Source organism: Thunnus albacares, chromosome 13 (assembly GCF_914725855.1).
Source record: "Thunnus albacares chromosome 13, fThuAlb1.1, whole genome shotgun sequence".
NCBI classification, from domain to species: domain Eukaryota; kingdom Metazoa; phylum Chordata; class Actinopteri; order Scombriformes; family Scombridae; genus Thunnus; species Thunnus albacares.
Window position 1 is genome coordinate 9,329,081 of NC_058118.1, and position 27,980 is coordinate 9,357,060.

At 39.5% G+C, this 27,980-nt stretch overlaps 1 protein-coding gene across 7 annotated transcripts in view; it reads right to left on the minus strand.

The window, feature by feature from the left end:
* Positions 1 to 529: 529 nt before the first annotated feature.
* LOC122994949 (unconventional myosin-XVIIIa-like) overlaps positions 530 to 27,980 on the minus strand; it is a 56,562-nt gene continuing 29,111 nt past the window's right edge. For 6 of the 7 annotated variants that reach the window (XM_044369772.1, XM_044369771.1, XM_044369770.1 and 3 more), the window contains 21 exons: positions 26,392 to 26,535; positions 26,096 to 26,185; positions 25,801 to 25,920; positions 25,576 to 25,693; positions 24,262 to 24,389; positions 23,940 to 24,094; positions 22,930 to 23,053; positions 22,618 to 22,818; positions 22,278 to 22,388; positions 21,696 to 21,800; positions 21,361 to 21,507; positions 21,024 to 21,137; positions 19,928 to 20,044; positions 19,272 to 19,355; positions 16,469 to 16,606; positions 14,178 to 14,363; positions 13,938 to 14,077; positions 13,222 to 13,266; positions 7,488 to 7,610; positions 5,477 to 6,908; positions 2,661 to 2,748 (listed from right to left, as the gene is read on the minus strand). In XM_044369772.1, the coding sequence (XP_044225707.1) occupies positions 5,492 to 6,908; positions 7,488 to 7,610; positions 13,222 to 13,266; positions 13,938 to 14,077; positions 14,178 to 14,363; positions 16,469 to 16,606; positions 19,272 to 19,355; positions 19,928 to 20,044; positions 21,024 to 21,137; positions 21,361 to 21,507; positions 21,696 to 21,800; positions 22,278 to 22,388; positions 22,618 to 22,818; positions 22,930 to 23,053; positions 23,940 to 24,094; positions 24,262 to 24,389; positions 25,576 to 25,693; positions 25,801 to 25,920; positions 26,096 to 26,185; positions 26,392 to 26,535 (3,807 nt within the window). In that variant the 3' untranslated portion in view covers positions 2,661 to 2,748; positions 5,477 to 5,491. Of the gene's footprint in view, positions 2,749 to 5,476; positions 6,909 to 7,487; positions 7,611 to 13,221; positions 13,267 to 13,937; positions 14,078 to 14,177; positions 14,364 to 16,468; positions 16,607 to 19,271; positions 19,356 to 19,927; positions 20,045 to 21,023; positions 21,138 to 21,360; positions 21,508 to 21,695; positions 21,801 to 22,277; positions 22,389 to 22,617; positions 22,819 to 22,929; positions 23,054 to 23,939; positions 24,095 to 24,261; positions 24,390 to 25,575; positions 25,694 to 25,800; positions 25,921 to 26,095; positions 26,186 to 26,391; positions 26,536 to 27,980 lie in introns of all 7 variants that reach the window. The other variant, XM_044369773.1, reaches the window with a different exon arrangement.

Sequence of the window (27,980 nt, forward strand, 5' to 3'; positions counted from 1 at the left end):
ACAGGTTGTGTACAGGAATGAGGATTACAGATTGGTTGGATAAATAGGGGATTCTTGAAAGCAAAACACACTGAGTGTGAATGTCAGCCAATGTGGTAACCTAAAACCATCAATCTCTTTGAATCTAGGTAAGCTTCACCTATGTAGAATAGAGATTGATGTGGGAAGGAAGACTGCGCTTGCACTTGGTTTTTTGATCTTTCTGAATGTGCCCCAAGCTTGGTTTTGAACTGCGTAGCTATGCAGCAGTCATATTAACAACCGAAGTGTGGAAAGGTACTGTGAGCAATGTTCAGTCTGCCTTTCCAACTGCTCAGAATTAATCATTTCTATGAATTGTTTGTTTCCTCTGTAGTCTCCTGGGAAAAACTGGATGGGTATGATGAAAAGCTAGTCTGGGACAGATGAGCTAAAATGAATCAAACTCCTGCCTCCTGACTCCCTTCTGACCTCCTTTTCTCCAACTGTTTTCTGACGTCGCTGAATTCAAAAACTAAATAGCATCTAAATTATATACAGCAAGCCAACATTGATTCTGTAAACAAACAGCTGAATTTATTTACTAAAAAACTCCAAACACACTCGTATTACAAATGGTGATCTGTTCAATAATGAAAATAGACAAGCCTTCTCAAAAGATATGAAGTGCACAAACTTTTCAAGCAACGTGTAAAGCCAGCAACTCCAACTTAGAGGTAATGAAACTTACAATATTTCTTTTCCATTTAACAAGTCTGTTCTGAAGCACTGACATCAAAGTTTTCTGTGTTCCACATTAATATTCATGTCTGAAGCGAAGAAAAAAAACAGAGAAAATAAGACATGAAATGCAGATTAGGCTCTTCAGAGAAGATATGCAAATAGCAAGCCAAGCTTTTCTTTGCACATGAGCAGACAGTCCGCATGCACACATATACAGTGTGCTTCCTTATTCAAATTTACCTATACATAATTTAAATAGAGTTTAAAAAGGTCATAATCATCTAAGGATATCATTATCATTCTGTAAGGCCAAATATAGAAATAGCCAGCGAGTCTGGACAACAACACGCTGATAGTCTACTTGTTTTTGTCACTTTGGGTCTGAAATCACATAAATGTATTGAATTATTCGAGCAGATTGAGTATTTTTGGCAGAATTCTATGAGGTAATACAGAATACACGGGTGGCTAAATGAGTAAAAATAAACAAGAAAACACTTCCAAAACTAACAACATACAGTTATGGAGCTAAAATTAGGTTTGAATCTTTTTGACATTTCCCCATATTCCCTAATAAGTTCAGTCTAAAAAAAGCGTATTTTCCATAATGCCTCGGAGTAAAAAAGTCAATCATTGTCAGCATGGGAATCCTCTTAGATATTAAAATGCATTCAGGCTGAGAATAACTCTGTTACATCAGAAAATGATTTTGAGGGCTGCTCATTGGTGGTCATGGACAAAAAAATCATCAGTTTTACTGAACAAATTCTACATACATTATGCCAACTTTTTTGGCACCTTGAAACAGGAAGACCATAATGTACTGAAATTATGTAATTACTTTACTGCTTAAAGAAACATGGCCAAAGCATCAATGTCCAAATATGGACTTCAATATACTGTATATCCAAAATTGCCAATACTATTCTACATGATTCAGCATAAGGAGTTTTCAGTTATTATATATTGTGAAGTAGAAATCCAGTGTGTGTGCATCTAACAAACCACCATAAATCTCTGCACCTGCAAGGTGTAAAAAGCTCTACAGAAACGTACTTTACACAGGCAAACAAATATATTCCCTTTGAAGTTCAAGACATATGACATAAACCTTATCTTATTAAAATAATTCTCTTACTAGCTTTAGAAAATTTGAATATGGTCTTCATGTGAAGGCTTTGATTACACATCTTATATATCTATGTATTCTATATATACACTTTTAGATCAGATTTTGCTTTAAATCCATTTCTGAGTGTTTCAGTTATATGAAACTTTTAACATCTTAATTTTTAGAATGGTAATTCATTCTTCAAAATGATTTTGTTTCATGAGAGCAATCATGACCTTGCATCGCTTTGTTCATATGGTGGATATCTCAACTTGGAAAAAGCATCACAAGTAAACCTACAGTAAGATAATTCATTGAAAATGGGTTAATTCCTCCCACCACGCTAGTCCACATTAATGTGGAAGAGATAAGAACAGTCTTAATAGTTGGTCAGACTTTCTTGGAGGAGTCCTGCCAGAGTGGGCTTATCTAAATCCTCTTGGCAGAGCTTTCTGAATAGTCAGAGGAGAGTGCAAGAGGAGTGCTTAAATTTGCCTGAAAAGCAGCTCTTTTTAAATAAAGCAGCAGTATGGAGTTCTTCAGATAGTGCTCAACTTTCACTGTTCTGTATTGACTAACTTATTCAATATGTTGTATTAAATAAAATGGAAAAAGAAGAAGCACACTTAAGATGATAAAACGCCCAAACTAAACTAGAAAGAAAACACTGTTCTCTCTGTTCCTATTCTCTGTCTTTGCCTCTGGAAGCAGCTGGCCTCACTTGCTGGCAGTGAAGTGGTGGTTAAGTTAGGGTGGAAATAATGGTGTCCCTCCTGTGTGCTTGGTGTCAATGAAAAAGTCTAGGTTACGATGTGCTCTCTGCCAATGTGCCTTCGCTGTCACTCTGCTTCAGTGACTGCCTGCTGGAGTCTCTGTCCGCTTCATCCTCTTCATCAGATCTGCCAAGACTCAGGTGTCTCCGCTGCACAGGAGGGCTATAGGGGTCAACACACATACAGACACACCATTATATCATTACTCTGATACATACAGTGGAAACAAAGCTGAAAGGTGTAGAGAAGAAGGTCGTTGTTAAAGTATTTATACTTTGCATGCATGAAACATTGCTAACACACCATGTTGACATACTGTATATTAGTATGGTAAATGACAAGTGACTGGTCATTCAAGAGATTCATTCAGCATTGATTGACTCAGTTACTCATAGTCTGTGTTCTGTGCTGTATCTTAATGCTACCTACTTCACTCGTTAAAGGTCATTTAAAACTGGGGCTTTACATCCTTAGATTATGTTGTCATGACAACTTATGGTATGACACTCACTCAATGCATTATTTGATTGACACCTTAATTCACTCTAGAGATTTTATACACCCAGACTACTGTGAGTCATCACTTCTCTCTGATAGACACCCCGTCGACAACAGGCAAAAAACCCCACATACACTGTAGCAACCGTGACTGCCTTGATGTGGTTTATAATAATCCACAACCTGAAACTTATGCATTTTGAGGTATCAGATATTTGTGTAAGGTTTAAGTGCTCCATGTTCAAGCCTTGTCATACATCATTTTGGAAGGCTGTTATAGCTCCCATTTGATGTCACAAGATGCGTAATTATCAAACATTGCAGGGGACCCATAGCTGAAAATCTAAATTCACAATCAACTGCATTTATGAAACGTGAGAACATGGTTAATTCAATTACTTAGACTAGAAGTGATGTGAATGCAGAATGAGCAAGTTAGCGCATGAGCAACATATGTAATTCTACTTACTTTAATAACTGTATTACCCTAATTATTACTTACAGAGCATGACACTGTGTTTAAAGGAAGTGTTTTCATCAAATTTTGGGTTTAGCTGTTGTTGCCAGAGAATAGTGCTTTTGGCAAAATGGTAGCATGGAAGCTCTGTGGTGATGTTTTAGATGAATGTTTGAATGGAGGCAGACTACTCTTAAGAAACTCCCCACTAAAACATGTTTTTTAATTGTAAACTGTCATCCTGTATTATTATGAAAACTATATTGTTGACATACATGTCAGTACCATATTCAGTCCATTAAACCTGCCTTAATTCAAGCAATGAACCTAAGAGCAAGTGCTCCACTGAAGAGGCAAACATATTCAAGGACACTTGTCCTATCCATCATAAAAAACAAACAAAAAACCCCTCAAACCCGCTGTCTTGCATATTTTAAAATCACACAGGAGGCAGAGATGCTCCAACTGTCAAGTAAAATTACTCTTAAAATAGATAGGCTTTTGAAGCTTAGAGCTAAATTTATCATTTTAATTATGATGCAAAGTATCCACATCTAGTAATATCAAGTCATGTCACACCTCTTTAAACTCTTCCCAGTTAACATGTTAAAGCTTAAATTGGTGTCATTTTGTTTTTGCTTCATTGCCAACATCTGCTTGTGCTTTAAGAACAGCCACATCCAGACACACCTCTCTCTCATACCAACCGCTCATACTTATAATAGAATCAATTCAGAGAAACATTCACATATGCAGAGATTACATCTCTGCATATATGAAAATGAAAATGAAAATAGGAGAGTAACAAATTGTGTGAGGACTAGTATTTCAGTGTACTGTTCTTGATGGCTGGGAGTGGGATGAATAAACGTTAAAGCGACAAACAGAAAAGTAACCTGTGATGAATTGCAATGATGGATTAGTGTATACCTCTCGAGCTATGTATCAGAATTTGTTTTATTAGGCATTATAATGTATTAGAAATAAAATGAAAGTGACTGGAGTGTGTCAGAAATGCAAACTAGAAGCAAACTATACGGCATAATAAACGAGACTAGGTCTACTAGGTAAAAACCTAGTATATGGCTGGACCATGTATGGTCAATGTGTGAAATTGTGGCCCATTTGTTACAGGGATAGTCAGTGATAGTGTCTATAATGTTAATTCCTGGGTATTGAATGTTCATCTGCAATTTTCTGTTGTGGTCCCAGTAATATTTGCTGGTAAAGTACTGACGTAGCATATCACATGACATGGTTAAGCTATTTTGTTTATAAAATCAGTTATAAAATCAAAATGCACTGCGGAGCGTCTCTCCTGCCAGCTGCTGACAGCTGTCAGCCGGAGAGTCAATCACACTGGACGATAGAGGAGGAGACAGTAGAGACAATGGTACGTGTCTGTTTAAACAGGAGTTTAGCCGACTGCACTGCACCGGAGTTGAGAGCATCAGAGCTTGGAGCAGGAAACACGGTTGCTGTGCATCGCACTGCTGTCTTCCGCTTCAATCATCTCGTGCCGAATCATTTTGAAAGAGCAACGGCCAATGGGGAAACTCCAACTCTCGGCCAGCTGACCAATGGTGTAACTTCATCACTCACTCACTCACTCACTCACTCACTCACTCACTCACTCACTCACTCATTCACGGACAACCGCGGTTATGAAGTCTAGCCAAAAAATGAAGACAAATGGAGAAAAGGAAAAAAATGATGGTGGCACACACTAATAATTAGCATGAGACTTTTGAAAAATGTACCAAGGGCTTATCTAGTACAAAACAAGTCAACTTTAGTGTATTATAAGGATTATTCACAGAGTCAGAATACACACCAAACATTTACACAGCAAACTTAGTTAGTATGTTAAGTGAACGATCCTGAATCAGTTTCAGTTATGCCAGGCTCCTGGATTATTAGCACACCAAGCATCACCTTTGTCTTTTGGTATCAGTCACTGTCAGGCCTGTAGAGGTACTTCATCATCATGTTATCCATCTTCTTCTGCTTCTTCTTGGTTTCCTTCCTGCCAGATGCACCGTGACCTGCAGGCTCCATCTCATCATCAGATGGTTGTTTCGGGGCCCTTTTAACACTGCTGGAGCTGCGGTATGAGATGGTGGAGCCAGAGGAGGAGGAGGAGGAGGAGGAGGAGGAGGAGGATGACGACTCTGAGGAGGAAGAGGAATCCTCTGATTCACTTTGCTTCTTCTTAGATCTCTTCTTGGACTTTTTTCCCTTCTTCCGCTTTGAGCTCTTTCTGCTGTGGTGATCATCTGAGGAAGAGCTGTCTGACAGAGAGATTTTACTTTTTTTATCTTTACGACTGCGGGAGCTGCTAGTACTCAGGATGCTGGACGGACGATTTCCGTAGTCCAGAGCAGAGCCTGATGCAGAGCGGCGCAGGCTAGATGTGCTGCAACCCTCATCTTCTCCTTTCTTCCTACTGTCCTCACTCCCTGGTCCCTTCATCTCATCATCTTCTTCGCCACTGGACTCGTCAAGTTTGCTGCGCTTGAACTTAATGGGTTTGAAGCTCAGCACCTCATTGATGGCAGCCTCTAAATCAGGGTCCAAGTAGTTGCGGTGGGAGACAGACTTGACGTCAGATGTATCTGGCAGATTGCTGTCTGAGGAGCGTGGTTGGCCTGGGTTAGAAAAGCTGCGACTGAGAGAGCGGGGACTGTAAGATGAAAGTCCTGCTTCACTAAAGGCCGCACTCCTGGCATCATCATCGTCATCATCATCTAGATGTACGCCAAATTCACTGAGGCCACAGCTGCGGGCGAGAGACAAGCGAGAGCTACTGCGTCTCTCATCTTTCCAAGAGGCGCTGCGATGCAGTGATCGGGGGCTAGAGCGGCTCACGCTGCTGATAGTAGACTTATTGTCATCATCCATGTCCAACATGCCCCTCCTTGTGGACATCCTGCTAGGAGCCACAGAGGACACCATGGAGTCCTTATCAAATTCAGGGCTGCCACGGGAGGTCCAGCGGGACTCCAGACCCTTCCTGGCTCTGTTGGTGGCCTCAGAATAGGCCTGGGAGATGACGGAGCCTTTGTCGTCTAAGTCCTCCTGTGTCTGGCTCTTCTTCCAATCCTCCTGGAGCTCTCCAGACTTAGACTTGGCTTTGCGAATGGAGGCGTGGTCTGGTGTGTCATGCTGTTCTTTGAGAGTGCTAAACAGGGAGCTCTCATCGCCTGTACCCCCTATGGAGTCTTTCAGGTTTGAACGCTTCCTGTAGCTCAGGGAACTCATGACAGACACTGATCTGTTCTGCTCTACCTCTTTCCCATCTTTACCTCCGTCACTCATCTTCTCCTTACCTTCTTTCACCTCTTTGACGTCTGCATTTGCTGCATATCTAAAGGGTTACATAATAAAATTGACACCAGAGACAACCAACAGAAGACAAAAAAAAAAACAGAGCTCCACATACTTAAAGGAGAAATTCTTAATTATTGTAATATTCAATATCAAACTCATAAATTGCAACTGAGAGTTCAGATTTTGATGTTGATTCTGATGTTTTATTGTTATTTTCATTTTGTCCTTGGGACCAGTCAAGAGTCAGGGAACATACACAATATCTCTGGCTATTGCTGTTATGTACAGTGTGCACTGTAGAAAGTGAGGCAATCAACCAGTGAGAAGATCTATCTAACTGAGGCAGAGGCGTCATTTAGCAGGCGTGCCAACTGGCCACGGGCCACTTCAATAAATTTGACAGCAGCCACTTCCCCATTCCGCCTCCTGTCATTAGACATATTACTGGGAGAGAGAGATGACACCTAATCACATGAAATACCCACCCTTCTGTTGCAAACTGCCCCAGGTAATCCTGAGCCTTTTTAAGGCTGGGAATGTGGGCAGTTTTATCACTGCGTTTCCACAGGGATGTACATGGTTATCTGTCATGATGCAGAAGGATGGGGGCACTAACCTGGTGCTCTTCAGACTCCCCTCATCTGTCAGGGTCTTGGTGGAGCCTTTGTTCTTCGAGAGCCAAGACTTAACTTCATCCACACGGTCCTCCACCTCTGAATCTGTTTCTGTCTCATCCCCACTGTAAGGGAAAGAAAAAACAGGGTTGTGTGTGAGAAACATCTGAGACTACAGCACAAATATTCATCTTAACAAGTCAGTTTCACATCTTCAAGTACATAAATCTTCGAATCGGATGAGATAATTCCTCTTGTTTTTAATATAAACCAACTTCTTTCAACAATTTTCCTAATAAAATAAATCTCTTAATCAGCTTACTGACAATTTAGAATCAATTTCAACAGATTTTAATAATAAAAATGTGACTAAATGGCTTGTTATGTGAATGTTTTATGCCATGTAGCATCAGAGGAATCACACAGGAAAAATAATGGTTAGTTTTCACATATTAGAGGCTTTCTGTTAGGAATTTCACAGTTGTATTCATTCTCTCATAACAAAAGTTGTTAGGATGATGCAAGGCAATCCAGACAGGCTGTGAGTAAACAACAGTTATATGACAGAGTAATATCAACATATTCAAGATGTTTTTCAACAGAATGTTCAACAGACACATTATCTAGGCAGAATGAAGATGAGCTCTTGGAGGGATAATCAACTTGTTTGGCTGCTTCTGGGCTGCTAGCATCTGTGTGGCATGTCACCTGCTCCTGGTGATTGTTATTGGAGTGGAGCCACGAGACAGCCCCGTGGCCCTACGCTTGACATAACAATCAATATACAGAGACCTGTGGATCCTGATGAAAAAGCGTGGTAGATCCCACCTGGATAAGGTCAATCCTCATTCATTTGTATCAAATCCACGGCAAATTTTCTGAATTATGCATCCCATTGTCTGGGAAGGTTAATGTGACAGGAAATAGTTAGCTTAAAGAAGGCTGAGTGGCATAACCTCAATACTGCCATTGTGGTCCCAAATGTGTTTGTGGAATGCATTATGTGAAAAATCCTCCATTTGTTTGAGCACATGCTGCTTCCAACATTGGTGCTTGATACACTGTGTTTTTTGGCTACATGACGTGTGAAAATGAATATTTACATTTCACATATACAACAGTTTTAAAATTGCACAGAGCTGCATACAGTATGTTCTGAGGGCCCCGGACTGCTTTTGACTGGTGTTGCTGTTGTAAGCTCTGTCAGAGGAAATGACATTCTCCATGGCATAGCAAGAAAATATATTGTAAATTTAAAACACTGGAGCAGGCCGAACAGTGGCGATGATGACAGGGTTGTTGTAACAGAGCTGCAAATTTCAATCCTTCTTGATTAATAGCAGACGTTCATCTTTACAATAGTCTTACCTACAGTAACTTTCAAAGAGCGCTCACTTCATCAATCTAAAATATTTGCCTTGTTTATCGCTGAGTGTAGATATATTTCATCCAGTGTCTACAGACAACTGACGATCATTAAAAATGAGTAACAGCTATGCTGGTAACAAATCTTTCTTCTTGGACAAGCTTATCTGTCTGAGCCTTGGAACATGTTGCGAAAGGCTTATGAGGATGAAGAGCAAACACAATATTCAAAGAGACGTGAGATGACAGCCATACAGCTAAACTCCATCATGTGTCCATGTATCCATCTATGTAGAGGTCTCCCACTGAACAGTGTTTCCTTTGTCACCGAGCACACGTTGTCACACGTTATGTTTCCTCACAGAACAAAGTGTCCTCTCTCCTTCATTCTTTTTTTTTTTTTTTTTTTTTTGGTGGTCTGCCCAAAAGCTTTTGCGTGTGGTGAGAGAATGAGCACAGACAAGACAAGAGAAGCCTCAGAGTCTTGGACTGAATGGTATTCAGGCTTTTAAGCTTTCTAAGAGCATTAACATATTTAACTTTCTCATCATCAACCTTACAGCCAGGCTTTCTACGGGGAAGGTAATGATTATCCCAGAGACTAAATGGCCTGATTGTACTATTTTCTACAGAAAGACATTTCAGAGTTTGAGAGGCCCTACATGAGGCAGCGAGCTAAATTGTGAGTCCAAATTCAGCTATTATACCTCCACTCCCTCTCTTCTCTACTGCATGATAAATACATAAAAGCCCCACAAAAAAAAAGATAACAGGTTCCTTAATAGTAGCATGTTGATTACACATGCTGCCCATTTGTCAGCTCTTTGATGCTGTGACTTTTTAACATGATATATTGTACAATAAAATAATGAAACTAGCCCACAGCAAAATCCACTCCCGCTCCCCCCCTTGCTCTAACACACAAACACGTGCGAAATAAAAGGTGGCTTGCAATTGAGTGCTGTGCAAATGGTGTCACAAACGATTTGTCATTGGCCCCGCACTACTTGCTAACCAGTCCTGAGGCTCGTAGATACAAACAAGCCCCAAGAATTTAGAAGTGAACATTAATCGCTTCTGACAATTGGCCTGCACTGGTTGTAAATCTTTGTCACAAATACTTACACTCAGCATCAAATCTCGTATGGCTTGGTTCTAGCAGTTTAGCACTTGTGGTACCGACACCATATTTTTATGGTATCAGTTTAACGTGAGTTAATTACTGCACATATTGACAAAAAAGAGTACATAGCATCAGTTTATATTATTAAAACAGTGTGCAATACACACTCTACGATGTAATTCATTTTCAAGGATAATTAACACCTTTTTCTTAGAGAATAGTTAGGCTACCACAAAACCAAACCGTTCCAGTCACTTTATACTGTTAGTATTTACATGGTTTGCACTACATACATTATGTTACATTATGTTCTTTCATTGTAGTCTGCTGCAGTCTGTGAAGGGAAGACCAGTGTAGATTGTTCCTTACATTATCTCCCACTACAACAATAATAATCCTGCTATCGTAACCTTTGTTTTGAAGCATTTACTACCAAAATTTTGAATAGTAATGTAAATCATCTGGAAAATCCACTTCATAATCTGAAGAAAAATCCCCTCCTCTATTATTGTTCATCCATGCTGCTAATGCAATGATGTCAAAGGAGGGAAAAATGCAATTAAGTAAACATGGCAAATCAATGCTTTTTTCTTTGAGTTGCACAAAAAGAAAAGCAGAGCACTGATACACATGGGTTGTCTGATGAAAAATGGATAACAAAAAAATAAAGTGATAAAGAGCGTGATGCCATGTCTTTTTGAAGAAGCAATCAGAGGTTAAAGCGGGAAGTTATGGACGGGTATGTCTGCTACAAACTGAAGGACTACATTTATTAAATTCACCCTGATGAAGGTTTAAATTATTTAACATGCCGCAAAATTGCTTTCACCATATACAAACTGAAAGAAAATGGGGTTTAGTTAGTCAAAAGAACATATTTAACATTCACAATCAATGACACACAATTATTTCTCAAGCAAGACAAGGTGAACATTTGTGTTAAAGTTAAATGTTTCACAACACTATGAAATAGATTGGATTAATGGAGTAGTTGCATGCATGTACATCAACAGCTGAAAACTTTTCAGTGCACTGTGCCATCACTGTCTTGCACCACTTGCTGACTGTACAGTCACAGTATGCTGCATTCATTTCACAGACTCAAGCATTTGAATTTGTGCTCAAGTTCTTCCAGAGCACATGTAAGCTACTCCCACCATGCTAAGTTTGTGTAAGAGGCACACTACAAACCATCTCTTCATGCCATACTTTACCAATGTAAGAAGCTACACATTTAACATGAAAAACATTTATATTAGACGGATTTTGAAATTTGCTTGGCTAATAATTGTTGATAATTAGAATCCTTATGGCAATGAGCAAAGACTCCTTGTGTTTCCATTGCACTTCACTTGTCTTTAAAAACAGCTTTTTAATTAAACTGTAAATACGGATATTTTTTACACTTTCAGTAATCCTGTAGCACATCTATGTTAAATTGTTGAAGGCCAATTTTATTGCCATTGGAATGTATTTCTATTCATTTCTATTTTTGCAAAAGCATACTGTATGTCCAAGTGCAACATTTTCATTTTAGTTTGTTTTCAGGCTATAGTGTACTCTCAGCCTGTATCTCTAAGTTCTTATCAGTCTATGAACCAAAACAGTGCAGAAGTAGAAAAATGATTATAACATGGAGGCAATATCAAGACAAAAAGATGAAAACAATCAGTGGACATTGAAATCAATTCGTACTAATTTAAGAGATTTCTTCCAAACTTTCAAACAGCTAATATTGGAAATGTGCAGACATACTTCTGATTTATATTCACATAGATGTATAATATCCTGAGAAAACCTGTAGTGCGTTCCCCATACTGACTCAGTGAGATATGAACTTGTTGCATGTGCTTTGGAAAAAAACACACAGGGGATGAGTAAAAACAATGGAGTTCAGTGCAAAACATCTTTAACCCTAGATCCAAACAAATGCAAGATGGTGCATGATAATGCTGCAAATGTACTAAAGGATAGTGTTTCATGCAAAATATTCATGGAGACAATGATGCAGTATTACCGCAGGTCTGTAACACTTAGCTGTTTTTCAATTGGGTCATATTTCCCAAAGTAGTGAGACTGGCCTAAAGGAGAATGATGATGCCATTTAGAGTTAGAGTACTCTATTTACCATTTTAGTTTACATATCTTCTGCTATTGTGCAAAGTAACCTGTATGCAAACACATTTTTCAGATGAATTCTGCCTACTACAAAACTATGGAATTTTTTTGGCCTCTTTATTCAAATGGAAATATCTAGACTAAGTTCACACCAATGTTTTAGTATTCAGCATTCAGCATTCAAAAGCCTTCAAGTTTTATTATTGTAAAGCATCTACTAATGTTAATGGCACAGTTAGCACTGAGACTCGTAGTTTCAGGTCTCCTGCTTCCTTGAGGACTCCATGGTACACTTTTTTGGTACAGTCAGTGGTAATACATTATAACATTCAGCAGTCTATAGACTTCCAGAGAGTCCGCTTGAGGTGCAGACTTCGACTTCGGTCGGAAAATTACCCATAGTCCTGCAGCAATAGGCTATTAATAAATAAATATAGTGACATTGTAAAAGAAAATAATAATACTAATTATTGTTATCAATAATAAAAAAAACAATACTTATTATAAAAATATTAATAATAGGCTATGTAAAAAATGTTGGATTTGCAAACAAGTCTTTGGGATTCGCAAACAAAAGTTTTTGATTTGCATTTTAATCACAAATTTATCTTGCATTTTTCTTGCAATAAAACATTTTTGCAGTGTCGATAGTTTTACTCTCAAATCTATTTTTTGATTGCAAACCTATTCTGTTTGATTGCATAATAAAGATACAAAAGAACCTCCATACACTGCCACTTTGCATATTGCATTTCCAATTGCAAAATGCATTTTCAGATTGCATGACCAAATTGCACATTGAATTGCCAATTGCAAAATGCATTGTCATTTCAATAAAGAGGCCAAAAAACGTCCATAGAAAAATAAGCTCTGAAATCACCTGCAGTCACTTGGTACAAAATAACATAAAACAAAATGAAACAGTGTGGCCATGCTTTAAGAATAACATTTATCAGGCATGGTTTTCCATTCTTTTTAAAATCTCTTCTCTTCACAGTTTTTTTGTGAACAATACAAACTGAAAGAATAAGGCATACTGCATTATTGTCTCGTGTGGATGAAATGGGTGAGAAAACAACTTGAAAACAACCATAATGACAGACACAAAAGGATGCATTTTCCAGTCTCACGTTTTGTTCTTTCTTTTTTGATATTTTGTCACCATGTCTTGCAAACTGCCAGAAGTGTGGAAGAGAAAAAAGAGAAACAGAGAAGGTGAGATACGTAAACAACAGCGCAAAAGAGGACAAAATGAGATAACAGCAAATAAATTGTTTTACACTCACACGCACACATAGAATAACTATCCGTTGTAAAGCAGTGATTCAGTAAATCAACTCATGCTGTTGCTGGCCTCCCTCTCAAACAGAGTCAGAGTGTGTAATGTCTTCCTTTAAGAGGTCTGTATTATTGCAGTCAGTGTTTACCTCAGTGGGCTCAGAGCTAGTATAACCTTCAACCCTTCTGCAAAGAGGGAAGGAGTAACTAAACAGGGAAAAGTAGCACCAAGACAAAAGATCAGAAGCAGGGAACCAAATTAAACCATGTGAGAGGTATTTGGGGAACAGATACTGTAGAGACTGCACAAAAGGCTCAAGAGAAATTGATGTAGGAAGATGTGGAAGATAAAGAATGAGAAGATACAAGTTGTGATTGACAGGCTACAAAAAAATATAGCTGCTCTCATTTGGTAACTTTTCTTGCAACTTGCGAAGAGAATGTGCTCCAGTACTCCAAGCCTCTAGCTACAGTACAGTATCCCCTGATGTACCAAGCACACATTACAGATTTACAGAAGCAAAAGTTGTTCTGCCTTCCTTTGCAGGCAATTAAAGCTGTGCTGTACCTGTTGATTAAGTCATCATTGTCATCACTCTCCATCTCGTCCTCAATGGCAGCCTGCAGGTCACCTATCCTCTTGAAAGCCAGCTTAAGGTCCACTTGTAAACTCTGATTTGCTGCCTCTAAGCTCTCTATGTCCATTTCCTGGTGAGTGGATCACAGCATAGAAGAAGTGTGGTTACTACTTTCCTCAAGTGTTAACTCCAGTGGATCGTATCAAGTCTCCCAGTACCCAAAGCCTTACCAACTCATGCTTCTTCCGGCTTGCCTCGGACTCCTTTTTGGACAGCTCACCCATTTCTTCCTTGATGTCTCTTATCTGCCTCTGCATTCGCTTATTCTGGTCCTTCTCCCTGTTTTCTGCAGCAATGCGTTGGTTTCTCTCCTCTGTCATCTTTTCAAGGTTCTCCTTCAGACGACCCACCAGGCTCTGGGGAGAAGTTTAGGTGAGCTGGGAAAACTTGTTCTCACAAAGATCATGTATGGACAATTTTCAGCATTTCAAGAGTATCTAACTTCTGCATCATGACATATTTTTGAGTGAAACAGGATAGACAGGCAGGACATAACGTTGGGAGGAATTTGATTTGAACGTTGAAAAGTGGACATGTCATAATGAATCTTAGCTCTGTGCTGCTAAAAACTGAAGATCAAGCCTACGTGACCACATGTCATATTCACATACATAAATTAGATGGAAGGTGCTATGAAAACCAAGAATTATTGAAGAATGGCTATTTCATATTTGAAATTATATTTATAAAAACATTATAAAATGGTAGTGGGTTGCAGGCTACTAAGCAATCTTCAAGGTCAAACAAAGACAACAATTTATAGAAATGAAATAGTCACACAACACATAATATGATTTGGATAATTAAACCTGGTTAAACAAAGCTCAACCTGAGGGTTGCTATTCTCAATACTCACAAGGACACACTCAAAGTCTACCAATTGCAAAAAGTAGCAACAACTTGGATGAATGAAATGGCCTCACATCTAACCTAAAAACCTATTTTTGGGAATCGCAAGAAAGTTTCAGGGCAACAGAAGCAGAGTGTCTCATAACCATAGTAACTCACTCTCACTCCTGCCTCAAGAGGAGAGGGAGAGATTCTGTGCTGCTGCCAGAAGAGCCGCTGACGGAGATTACTCTAAACAGCATGCACGGGAATACATTACAATATAATAGATTTGTGTATTTTTCTCGCTTTTCCCCTGATGGTCTGAATAACTCACTGCTGCACAGTGCTGCTGTTGTGCTGTGCTGCTCTGTCTTATCTGTCTGTGCGCTGTCAGTGTCTTCTTTTCGCGCCACAACATTATGAGTTATGAATTTGTTTTTCACTGTATGAGAAAATGGACATGTGGCATGACAGCATGTGAGAAGTGTCAATTGCATGAGTGTCATGGTCAATGCGTGAGAATCCACAGCCCTGGATACATCTGCGGCCAACACTTCATCACAGATTAGTTGATGATGTTAAAGTCAACAGTTATAATGTTAAAAGTTAAAGAAGTGAATGTTGATGCTGCACTGAAAGGGCATGCGGAACAAACATACTGAAAAGCCAATGAAATCCCAATTTAATGTTTTCCTGTAACAGCTAGCTCGCTATCACTGGCTGCAGCAAGATGACTTTTCCCCTGATTTATTGAAACATAGGTACCAAGTAAAACGGCTTCACCTGCCTGTTCCCTGAAGTGATTTTATATCATGATTATCATCTAATAATCCAAATTCAAAGTGTGTCTAAATGTTGCATTAACCTCTGCTCAGATGAAGTTGTGACCTAACGTGCCGCGGTAAGCGTATTGTCTCATGTCCAGTTGCCAACGTTTCTGTGTTACTGATAGCGTATTCTTCATTACAGCAGCTAATTACCCACTGTACATTTAAACTTATACTAACTCTGCTCAAGCACTCATAGCGCTCTCCTTTTAGCAACTTTCTCACTAATCCCACAGTTGTTTAAATGCTATTCAGATCTACTAGTTACTTTAGCTTAGTAGTTAGCTATGACACTCATCAACCCCTATACAATGATGCCGATCGTTGATCGGCAACAACATAACATAATTATTAGCCTGCCTGGCCATAGGATTTGGGCTCCTAATAGCTAAAAAGCAATACAGTTTTCTTATTTTATGCTATTAAATTGGTGAAGACCTTTGCATTCACCACCAGTCAAATTAGAGGGACTGTTTTAGAGGGGTGGGGGCATGACACAAGGGCATAGTACCTGGATGTGCTGTTCTCATCTATGTGGTCAAAAATTACTTCTTGGACCTTTAACACATCTAAAAACATATAATTTTTACATGGAACTCTTGTCAGTTATTCATCAAAATATATGTATTCCTTGGTGGATGCTTTTCTTGACCAGCAACTTAAAAATAACTTGCAAGGGACAACACACCCTCACTTTATATTGGCTGTGCCTCTTGATAAATTGAAAATTAAATGTCAAATTTGCATTTGTAGGTTCACAAAACATGTCTTTTACATTTTTTAGACACAGAGGATTATCTCACCTCCAAGCGTTTTATCTGTGTCCTCTCATACTCCAGCTTGGTCTCCAGTTCACGGATCTTGGCTTCCTGACGGCTCACAAGAGACTTTTCCACCATGGACTGCTCCTGAAACTCTAGCTGGTTCTGCAGCGAATGTACCTAGAGGAATACACATAAACACACACATACATATACATAAACATACACAATCACTCCCTGCACAGCACTAATTGCAGACCTCCTTCTTGACCTCTGTTTTTCAACTTCCTCTTAAGCGAGGAATACAGAATACTTTGTGCTGATGTTATGTGTACGCAAACTAAATTAATGTTCACTTTTCACCCTATTTGTGTGAATTTAATCCATCTTGGTACAGATAAATATTGTGCATCCAGTCTGAATAATGAGCTCTAGATAAGCCCCAAATCTACCACAAATGGTCAATAGAAGAGCTTGTGGTTCAGGCTGAGTAGCACCGAGTCGCAGTAATTTCACAGGCTTTGGGAAAGGGCTGAGCTTCATGCAAAGCACGTTTGTTCCATCTGAATCGTTTTTTCATGACTGATAAAAGGAGGAAAGATACGTCACAACAAAAACGACCCAAAAGGCAGCATGGCACCTAATGAGGGACTTTGCATCTGAGACAAGGAGGATTTGGAGTTTTCCTTTGATACTACTAAAGAAGCCAGATTTCCCTCCTACTGGGGATGAGATAACCACTTCAAGGTCAGACGCTTCAGATGGTTATCACTGCCTTCTCTGGCAAGTTTTAACAATGCCTTACAGCCTGCTGTGTGTCTCTTGTGTAGCCAAAAATACATACAAATTCTAATGGGTGGACCTTGCATATAACAGAGTAGAGCAAAGCTTTGGTACACATATAGCTTAATCTAATAGAAACAGGGACTGCTGTTAGGGAGTGGCAAGAACTCAATTCTGTCCCTGAGTGAAATTATATCTGAAATACATTCTGTTCAAGGCAGATGGTTTTATTTGTTTAGTGTACCGCATATCAACACTTAGAGGAAAACAACCTCTACTAGAACATGTACAGTATAATGTGCATACAAACACCCACTAAAGTTTAACATACTTAAGCTAAATTTAGCTTCAATAGTAATCATCAAAATGATTTAACAAAAAAACAAAATGGGCATGCATTAATACATGACACACAACAAGTTAGAGGTTATCCTCTGAATTAAGAGTGCTCCATCAGAAAAACACCATAAAAGCACTATTATCAGCATAGGCATAAATCAGGTGCATTAACCTTTTTACCACATGAACCCACATTAATGCCAAGCCTCGAACAGCACACTATACAGTAACTAAACCAATCAGCCCAGAAATAGGCTAAATCAACACACAACCACTTTATGTGTGAAATGTTGAGGCCATGCATGAGTTTCCTACATGCTAATATCAATTATTTAACTGTATGCAGAAACACTCAACTGAACAATCCGTCCAATCACTTGACTGTTCATACATATTAAAAGCACATAGCTGTAGCCATTCTTACTGTAAACCAGAGCTTAGGTGCCTCAAAATCTTAAGACATAGACTTGCAACAAACTCTGCATGAACACAGTACAAACTCTGTACAGGCACAGTACAGAGCTCCCGGCAGAGTTCAGAGTTTGTGGTACAATATTTATGTTGTGAGAAATATTGATAGTGATCAATGTGGGAAAATGATAATATTTTTTGGCCATATTGTCCAGACATATTTTATAGAAAAAGCTCCAAAAGCCTTGGGCAACATTCACCTGAGAATCATGGATACATGTTCTTTTGTGCATATGCAGCCAATATTCTAAGTGGTGATATAACAGCAAAAGTAAAATAATGTATGCATAATGTAACATAATATACCACTTACTACTGGAGGTTTTCAGACTATATATTTCAGATCTGTGTGTAATAATGGATTATTCCTCAAAGTAAATATTTAAATGTGGGCTACAATCTGTCATCTGTGATTAACTGTTAAATTAATTGTATAAATGTGTATTAAATGCTTATGAATAATGGGGCTCACACACAAAAGGCACACAAATGAATGCCATAGTTCCACTCATCTCTACATTATAAGTATTTGTGTGAGTGAACAAGGCAACTAGCGAATACAAAAGTCGCACAGGACAGGAGTTTGACATTTTAAATATGAGTCCTTGGTGAGCATCTGCTGTGAGGGTCTTCTTCATGTGTGAGAGCAAAAAAAATTTTTAATGATTTGAATATGAATCACACATAAAACAGGGTAACAAGGTTTTGCTGCTATGTCCAATTATCACATTTATCACGTTGATAGTTGAGTCATCGATGAATAAACAAACCATCTGACAGTGTTTTCATTTCTCTGAAAACGTTCTGATATTTTTAAATAAAATGATGCATTGGCATTAGAATGACAAACAAAACCACAAATGAGATAAATCACTGAGACAGAAGCTGCTGCATTAAATTCAGAAATAAACACTGAAAGGACCAGAATGAGTGCTTCAATTTGATCTACTGGTTAAACCATAGAAACGAGCCTCTGAGTTTATGTACATGACCCCTCCTTTAAATATGAGTACTGAGAAGCAAAAGCTCAATTTTTCTCCTTGACTCTAAGTCTTCACTGATTTCTACTATTTAAATGCAAATTGCATTGCAATTTTGAGAGGAAAACCGCCACAGAAACGAAGCATTTTTTGGTCACAATAATCAGAGAAACGCCTGAAAAGCCTAGGTCTAATCAGAGAGAAGTGCTGAGGAAGCAGACAGGTTCCTGGCAGGCAGCTATAGTTCTTTTGAATCCTTCCTTGTACTGTACCTTTTCTTGGATCTCCTGCTTCTCCTTTGTGGCCTCTTCTAGCTGGGCCTGCAGGTCACTGATCTGGCTCAAGTCCCTGGCAGACTAGTATACACACACACACATACACACACACACACACACACACAAACATACAGGCACACAAAGTCAATAGAGTATGAGAGAGACAAAGAGAAAGTGTGAGTGTCTATGTATGCTTCAACTGTCTGCAGAAAAGATATATAACTTTTAATCTAAACGATTAATGAAAATAATGAGACCGTGCCAAATGATGTGTCATGTGATCTGTTGTAGAACAGATTGCATCTCCCTGATTGCAGAGCACACACTGTGTTTGGAGGGGAATATGTCCTCCAAATCTCAAAGCCATTCCACTTACACACACAGAACAGAACATAATGTTAATGCTACTGTCAGTGATTTTATCCCTCAATCTTTCAAACTAAATACAATTAAACAATTACAAATGAATAAAAGAGTTACAATTTTTGTAGACTGTGTCATAATCCATTTCACTTCTGCTATTGTGCCCCTCTCATGTTTCCTGTTTCCTGTCCTGAGGAGCAGGTCTGGGCACTGATGAGGGGGATTCATAATATAACAGTATTTTCAAGGCTTTCTAACAGCTCGCTGAGGTGTTGAGCAGGTTGTGTTACCTGGGCGACCGCTGCCTTGTGTTTCTTCATCAGCTCATTCATGTCTTCCTGATCTTCCTCCATACGAGACTGCAGGTCATTCTTCTCTCTCTGCAGACGGCTGACATGCTCCTCCAACTGAGGGACAAAGGGAGAAGGAAACACATTTTAGTACAGAACGACAGGATTTATTCATGAGCTATTGAATATGATAAATGGTCATTAGCTGGCCGGGCCGTGGCAGTCCTGGAATCTCATCTAATGGCAATGAAACACAGACTGGACGGGGTTCTGGCTGGAGGATGAGACCAATTGGAGATAATCAATTGGCTCATTTAGGCAGGGAAAAGTGCAGCCAGTAGAGCATACTGGTGATGTCCTATTTAGAGTTCATCCTCTGTGTTCAGGGGGGAGACTCAGGCCCTCAATATGCATTCTCTAATCTGAGACATTTACAAGACCTTCCCTTGCCATAAATGCAGCAATTAACAAGCAAAGCACAGGTGCACAGCACTCTGTATGTCATCCCCAGAGACACAAACATCCTCAGTCTATGATTCTGAAATGCAGGCAGTACTCTCATGAGACAGCCATTAATGAGCAGATGGAAAAAAAAAAAACATTCGACAAAGCTTATTTATCCATTAGAGCAAAATGTTGAAATCAGACATATGCCAAAGGGCATTTATTATTTTAATATCCCACCACAGCTTGATGATGTACGCATATTAATGTTAGAGCCCTGCTGCATTTTGAGGAGTGAAAATTTGACACAGGCCCTACATTAATTAAACACTGTTTGTTGTTTGTTGTTTTTGGTTTAATATGCTCATCAAAAGAAGGGTATAGAAATATTTACAGAAACCATATCTCTTTCATCAGAAAATCTGTTTGTACATCAAGAGATGAAAAAAAGGGGTAGGTATATTAGATTATCTATAAATGTATGATATTATAAGCTATGGATTATAGCACAGACAAACTCTCTGTGTTGGAAACATATGCAGAACTGATTCAAGCAAGATCAAGTGAGTAATTGGAACATAATTAGTGCGGTTTTACTCTGCGTCATAGGTTACACCCTCCGGACACAAAGCCTAACAGATGTCAAACTCACCGATATCTTAGTTTTGACCACGTCCTCCATTTGGATATGCAAGTCCTCTATTTCAATCTCCATGCTCTTTCGAGCCTTCACTGCTGCCGCGCAAGTGAACTCTGATTCCTCCAGCTGTGAGAAACAGGAGGAAGGAGAAAGTGACAAGTAGAAAGGTGAGGGACAAACATTAGTAGACCAAGAGCAAGGATCTCTACCTTGGATATGCAGGGGACTGAGGGTTTATCAATCTGTGGATACTTTTATACTATAACTTACTATATAACTATACTATAATTGTTTTTTTTTTTTGGTTACATATTCAAACTATCATCTGTTAATACAGCGGCATGCGTACTTGATTTTTGAGTTGAGCGATCTCCCTCTTGCTCGGGGCGTTACTCTTTAGGTGGTCCAACATAATCTGTGCATCAGCCAGAAGGACTTTGGTTCTCTTCAGGTCTTTCTTCAGCCTCTTCTCTGTTTCCACATCCCTCTGGCTTACCTGGATGACAAAAAACTCCTCTCTAGCAGGTATCGTTACACATACTCTATTTTTCTATCCTCCTTCTAAAGCCATAGCACCTCTAGAGACTCAACAGCAGTTTCTTTCCAATCAAAAGAAGTGGCACACTCTAAATCGCACGCACTTAACTGCACTGACAGAGACCAGAGACAGAGTGATGGAAGTACCTGGTCCTGTGCATTCAGCAGTTTGGACTCCAGCTCTCTTCTCTCACGCAACACTTTCTGCTTGTCTTCATACTCCTCCTCCAGCTGCACCTCCATCTGTTTCAGCTGCAGGACACATGGACAGAATGTCAGGATGCAGAAACAGATGATCGGAGATAAACAAAGTCAGCAAATATAACACCATTAACCATCCTGGTAGACTTTTTTCACATTTAATATAGATACAAATGCAAACACAATTTGTATTCTAAATTGTTTTTATTTTGTTATCAGTGTGTGTAAAGAATATTATCTAATTTTGTGCATGCTATTCTTAATACATGATAAGTAATAATAATAAGTAATAGACACTTTCTGCTGTGTATAAATCATAATATAAAATTCTGAAAATCAACATGCACTTGAAAAACAAATTCAACAACTTAATGCAAGAAAGTACTATGTACTTAGAGCACACAAGTATGTTTCTCAGTGCTGTCTTGACCAGGCCTGATTAATTGCTCTTTCAAGATAGAGAGGCTATGTATAGGAAAAATCGCAAAGTGGCTCATGAATGTAAGAGTGAGAAGGAGCAGTACCTACCTTCTTACTGCAGGATCGCCTGATCTCGTCTACCTCTTCATCCTTGGTGTCAATTTCTTTAGAGTGGGTCTGTCTCTGCCTCTCCATCTCCATCTCCAGCCGCAGCTTAGCCTGGGTACATGACAGGATACACACATAAAATAACATCAAAAATAAAATTCACAAACACAGAATTAAGAATACACGGAAATGAAAAAGTAAGAACAAGAATATTTGTTTTTCTCCTAAAATGAGATACGTATCTATTGAGGTTGAAACCATTATATAAAAAGCTTATAGCAGCAAAATCTTTCTTCATACTGGGACTATTTATCATACCTGCACCACCCCCACCCCGTACCTGCTCCAGCATCTGGATGGTTCCAGCCTGTTCATCCAGCTCCTCCTCCTGATCTTTCACCTTGGCCTCCAGGTCACGAAGCTGCTTCTTGATCTTGGCCAGTGAGGCTTCATCCTTCGACTCCTGGGAGGACAGATCTTGTAGCTCTGCCTCCAGCTGCTGCACCTTCGCATTCGCGGCGCACAATTCAGTGTCCTTGTCCTGCAGGAGGAAGAAGCACAGTAAAGAGCACATCTGGACCAGCCCAGTTATGTCATATAAAGAGCAGGGAGACCAGACATGTCCCTCTTTACCCTCTGTAAAGTAGCTTACCTGCAGCTGCTGGCGGAGGTTAAACATCTCACCAGTCATTGCATCTCTCTCTCGAGCCAGTTTCTCCCTCTGGGTCCTTTCTCTTTGTACCTCAGCTTGAGCCTGGTTCTGCTCCAGGTCAAATCTGGAATACACACACACACATATGTATACACAGCTCAGCAAAATGTTGATTCTACATAAGACTAGGATACCATAGAGGGCATCAATTGGGCATCATAGCATCTCCCTTTAGGGATCTGTAAGTGTAGAAAAAGTGCCAATATGTTTGTGCCAATTGTGCAGAAGGCTGAAACTATATAATACAGAAGATGTAGTAAATAAAACTGGAACCTTTTGTGAAGTGATGCAAAGTGGCCTTGTGTATGAACATTATAAATTCATTCATCATAACTTCATCAATAACTCCTTATGAGAAGCCACCAGGCCTTTCTCGAGCCCAACATCACTTCAGTGCTACCTCTATTTTAGCCTCAATCGTTATCCCCTTCCATTAGCCATCAATTTACAATTGGGTTGTAATAATGTGCAAAATGTTTTCTTCAGCTGTCTAGGGCAGAAACACTTATGGTTAGTGAACTTAACAGCTAAGTGTTTCATGCTGTCAGCTCGTTGTAATTCCCTGTTTTTCTCTGTGAAGCGCAGCTGAAAATAATTTCACCCACAGAGCATCTTCAATTAGCCACAGGGGAGAGATCACATTCTGCCACAGCGATAGCTTCTCAAGTGCTTTAAGTCTGAGTCATTTTCTCAGCTAATGCAATTCTGCAGATTACAGAACATCTCAGTCACTATTCAAATTAAAGAAAACTTTAGTGTTCTGCAGGGTGGGTCAGAGTGTCTGTGCCAGGCCAATCAAAGAGAAAAGAGCAATGTGTTCTCTGTATCTACGTATCTATGAAAGAAAGAAGGAAGGATAGACAGATAGATAGATAGATAGATAGATAGATAGATAGATAGATAGATAGATAGATAGATAGATAGATAGATAGATAGATAGATAGACTGACTTCCTCTGTTTCTTCTCCAGATCGTGGTTACGGCTCTGTAGGCCCTCCAGGTGAAGCTTGGTGTCCTGCAGCTCTGCCGTGAGTTTCTGGCACTTCTTCTTCAGCTGCTGCACAGAGCGCTGCACATCCTCATTATCTGTCTGCAAATCAGCCAGCTGCAGCACATATACAAACATGCAAACAAACACACATATTTTCATTATTCTTCTATGACAGTTCAATGCATGTCATTATTATAACATTTAAACAACTAGCATACTAGTGTGTGATAACCATATATTCAATTTAGAAAAATGATTTAATATTACAAAAAGTGTCTTGCCCTTCTCTCAAGATGTCTTTTGCTCTGCTGCTCTGTCTCCAGTTTCTCATCAAACTCCTGCTGGAGTTTCTTTTTGGTGAACTCCATTTCACGAATGGCTCGGTTGTACTTTATCCGCCACTCACCTCCTGGAGGAAAGACATACAGTTCAGGAAATGTCTGCACGATATTTGGGTGTCTCCTGCCTTTAATGCAGGCCAAGCAGGATATATAGAGGAAGAGACTCAAAAGCTCAGAAAATATGGATGCTGTGGATTACAGGATGCACTGTACTAGCTGTGATGGCCATCACATTCAAGGATCAAAATAATATAATCTTTCAGGGAATAAAAGTTCTTTCATCAAATCCCGACCTTATAAGGTCATAGAATTCGACAGGAAACTATAAAGCAGCCTTTGCGTTTCAACTCTAATCTTGGATAAACCTGAGGGAAGAATTCAGAGCACACCACAATAGTAGTTAGAGAAGGACATGTCTAAGTGGCACTTTCCACAGTTCTTAGCCGACCCTAATTCTGGAGCTGTCAGAGGCTATCAGAACTATAACAGCGGCCAGGCAGACATTCAGGTTCAGGTTCATTTCCAAGCCTTATCATTTTAGAGGCTGTCCATTTCTCCTTCACATACCAACACCGGCTCCTCCATCAGTGCTGCTCATTAGCATATATATAGCATAATGACAACTTGCAGGGCCACCGGCTCTGATCCCAACGATTATTTTCTCATTCATCTAAGAATTCTGATATGCTCTGTAATGGCTTGTCTGCTGAGGTGGGTTGAAGGGGGGTGAGAGCGCATGGCGAAAAAAAGGACAATACGCTCTCAGCAGGAGCTCTCTTTCCCAGCAGGTGGAGACTAATCAGCAATAGGCATTAGTTGTATGCCTGGGAGCGAACATCTTAATCCCCTAGCGGTAAATCCCAAACTTGGAAAATATAGTTAATAGCATGTGACCAAGTCTTAGTGCCGTGTCTCCCGCTGAAACAGTCGAACAAAGCTACTCATTCCCGCAGCTACAATTAGTATAAGGGAGATTTTTCAAACTGTGCAAATAATGCTGGTATGAGCCGTTCAGTAAATTATGCCTCTAACCTGAGCTGACATGCCCATTAGGGAGGCTCAGGCAGCCTGCTGCACGTGTCACAAGGTGCAATTAATTAGGGAATATAAAACAAATGTTTGAAAACACTGATGACCAAGATTGTGATTCAAAAGGGAGAGAAAAGTCACTGCAAGTCACATAAGACTGTTCTTCCCTTAAATTCTGGGCTTAGAATTAAACACATGGATGCAAGTGTTTCTAGCTCAACTAACCGGAATCATCATCATCATCATCCATCTCCCCGTTGAGCTCTGATGTTTTCATGAGCCGAGCTTCCATCACCTCCATTTCCTGTGATTCTAATTGCTTCTTCATGGCATCAAACTTAGCCTGAAAAGTACAGATTCACGCACCATTCAAAAGTCATGTTAAAGTTGGATTTTATGGAAATATTATGATGTTACACTGTGTGTTTATATCAGTGTGTGTATATGTACCTGTAGATCTTTCATGTCTCTCTCCAGGCGCAGTCTCTCTGATGTCTCAGCCTCCAGCAACTGGGATGCTGACTCACTAGTGCTTCTCTCATCAGCCAGCTCTGCCAGCAAGTCTGCAATCTGGACACAAATACACACAGAGACATACACAGGGTGTAATGCAAAACTACAAAATACTCGCCACGGTTCTTGTACGAGTAAGTGATCAAATCTTGAAAAATGAAATTGTGTAACTCCACCATCAATCTCAAACACCATGCTCCTAGAATGCACTGCCACAGGCAAAAGGACCCACCCTGGTCTCCAATCGATCCGTGTTCAGTCTCAACTCATTTCGCTCTTTCTCCACCTTCTCGAGCTTTGATTTGTGCTGCTGTATCTCCTCCTGTAGCACAGAATATAGCTACATAGGTTACATGTAATGTTACATGTAAAACAGTGAAATATCAAGTATTACAAGAGAGGTCAAAAACGAATAACAGGAAGTGCCACATTGAAGTGGCAGTTAGTGCATTTGGAAAGTGGATTAGAGGCTGTCTAACTGAGAGGAGTCTATAAGGTGGGGTGTATCAGACAGAGAGGCCTACTCACATCTTTGCCTCGCATCTGCTCCTCAGTGAGCTGGACCTTAATGAGGGGCTGGACTGTGGTGAAGACCTTCCACCATGGCCAGTCCTTCACGCCACGGTTCTTCTTGATGTTTTTCTGGATGCAACGGATTGCTAAATCCTGAATCTATGCACACAGAAAAAGAAGCAGTCAAACTCCGTCGATGGTGGTTTAATATGAATGTAATTGCTTGTAACTGTATGTGTATGTATTATTGATTTTTTTTAGTGTTTCGTAATCAAGAAAACACAGATAATAATAGTTTTACTGCAGTTATATGTCCAGTACATGGTGTTAAATGCAATATATGGAAACAGATGCATAAAGAGTGTAATGCACAGGTATCACAAGGCGGTAATGTTCAGCGATCCATAGAACAATTCCAGAAAATGTGAAAAATCTGAATTACTCACTGGAATAAATGCTTTACAGAACCCATCTACTGCCACCGTATCAGCCTCAAAATATTTGAAAAAAACATATCATTCCTCATTCTTGTGTTATTATTGCCCATGTATGGGCGAACTGCTATCCCAGGACTTGCCAGCTTCCTCTGGAGAGTTTCAGCAGAGTATGTTCCAAGGCTGGAAGCTAATTTTTGATTAATTAAATCAAACATGTTGGCAGCTAATTCCAAGTATTACACGATTTCCATGCTGCTTATGCATGAGGCTCTCTAGCAGCAGCAGATTATGGGCAAACCCAATTAGAGCAACACAATTCTCATCATCAGGTACATTTTGCCCCGAAGTTACAGTACTCTCTATGACCAATTAGGATTCGTCACATAGTGAAAGCCTTAACATGGAGCAAAACGCAGCAAATCTCTGACAGAAGATTTAAACAGGTCTCACTTGTCATATTTAGTCTAAAATGAATGGAAAACAAACAAAAGATTATAGTGTATGAACACCGTGGAGAAACATTTTAGTATTCATATCACATTAAGAGGGTGTGACAACTGTAAGAAAGTGTGATGTGACTGTGAGCCAAGATTATGACAAAAGCATGTTTTCCATTCTCTTCAGTAATATTCTACATATACATTGTAGTTACAGATGTATTTCAAGTGTGTGATATATATGTATATTTATACAGGCATGTTTGTATACGTGTAAGACATCTGAGTGCTCATATATGTGACTGTAGCACCGCCTGATGCCACCTTTATCCCACTTCTAAAGCGAACACTCAGTTCCTGAGGATAATGCCTTGCTAAAGGACAGTGGCTCTGATTACATGTATAGCCTTATCAGGAACATATTGGTTTGTCATGCCCAGCTAATATCATTATCGTAGTACTATCAAATGACAGTTCAATCCTGAAATACAAATGCATTTCAAAGAGCTATAATCTTAGCTGTTGGAGTTAGCATGGCTTTATAAAAATGGAAAAAGGCACACAATATACAAAGAAATATATCTCATACCAATGCAGAGCCCCACTGTGCTTTTACAGCTGCAGGAATTTAGGTTTCTTTGATATGGAGCTATGGGAATGAATGTTTCAAATGAATGACATATCCTGAAGAATCCCCTGTCTGATGAAGGTATATCTTAACATTCAGCGA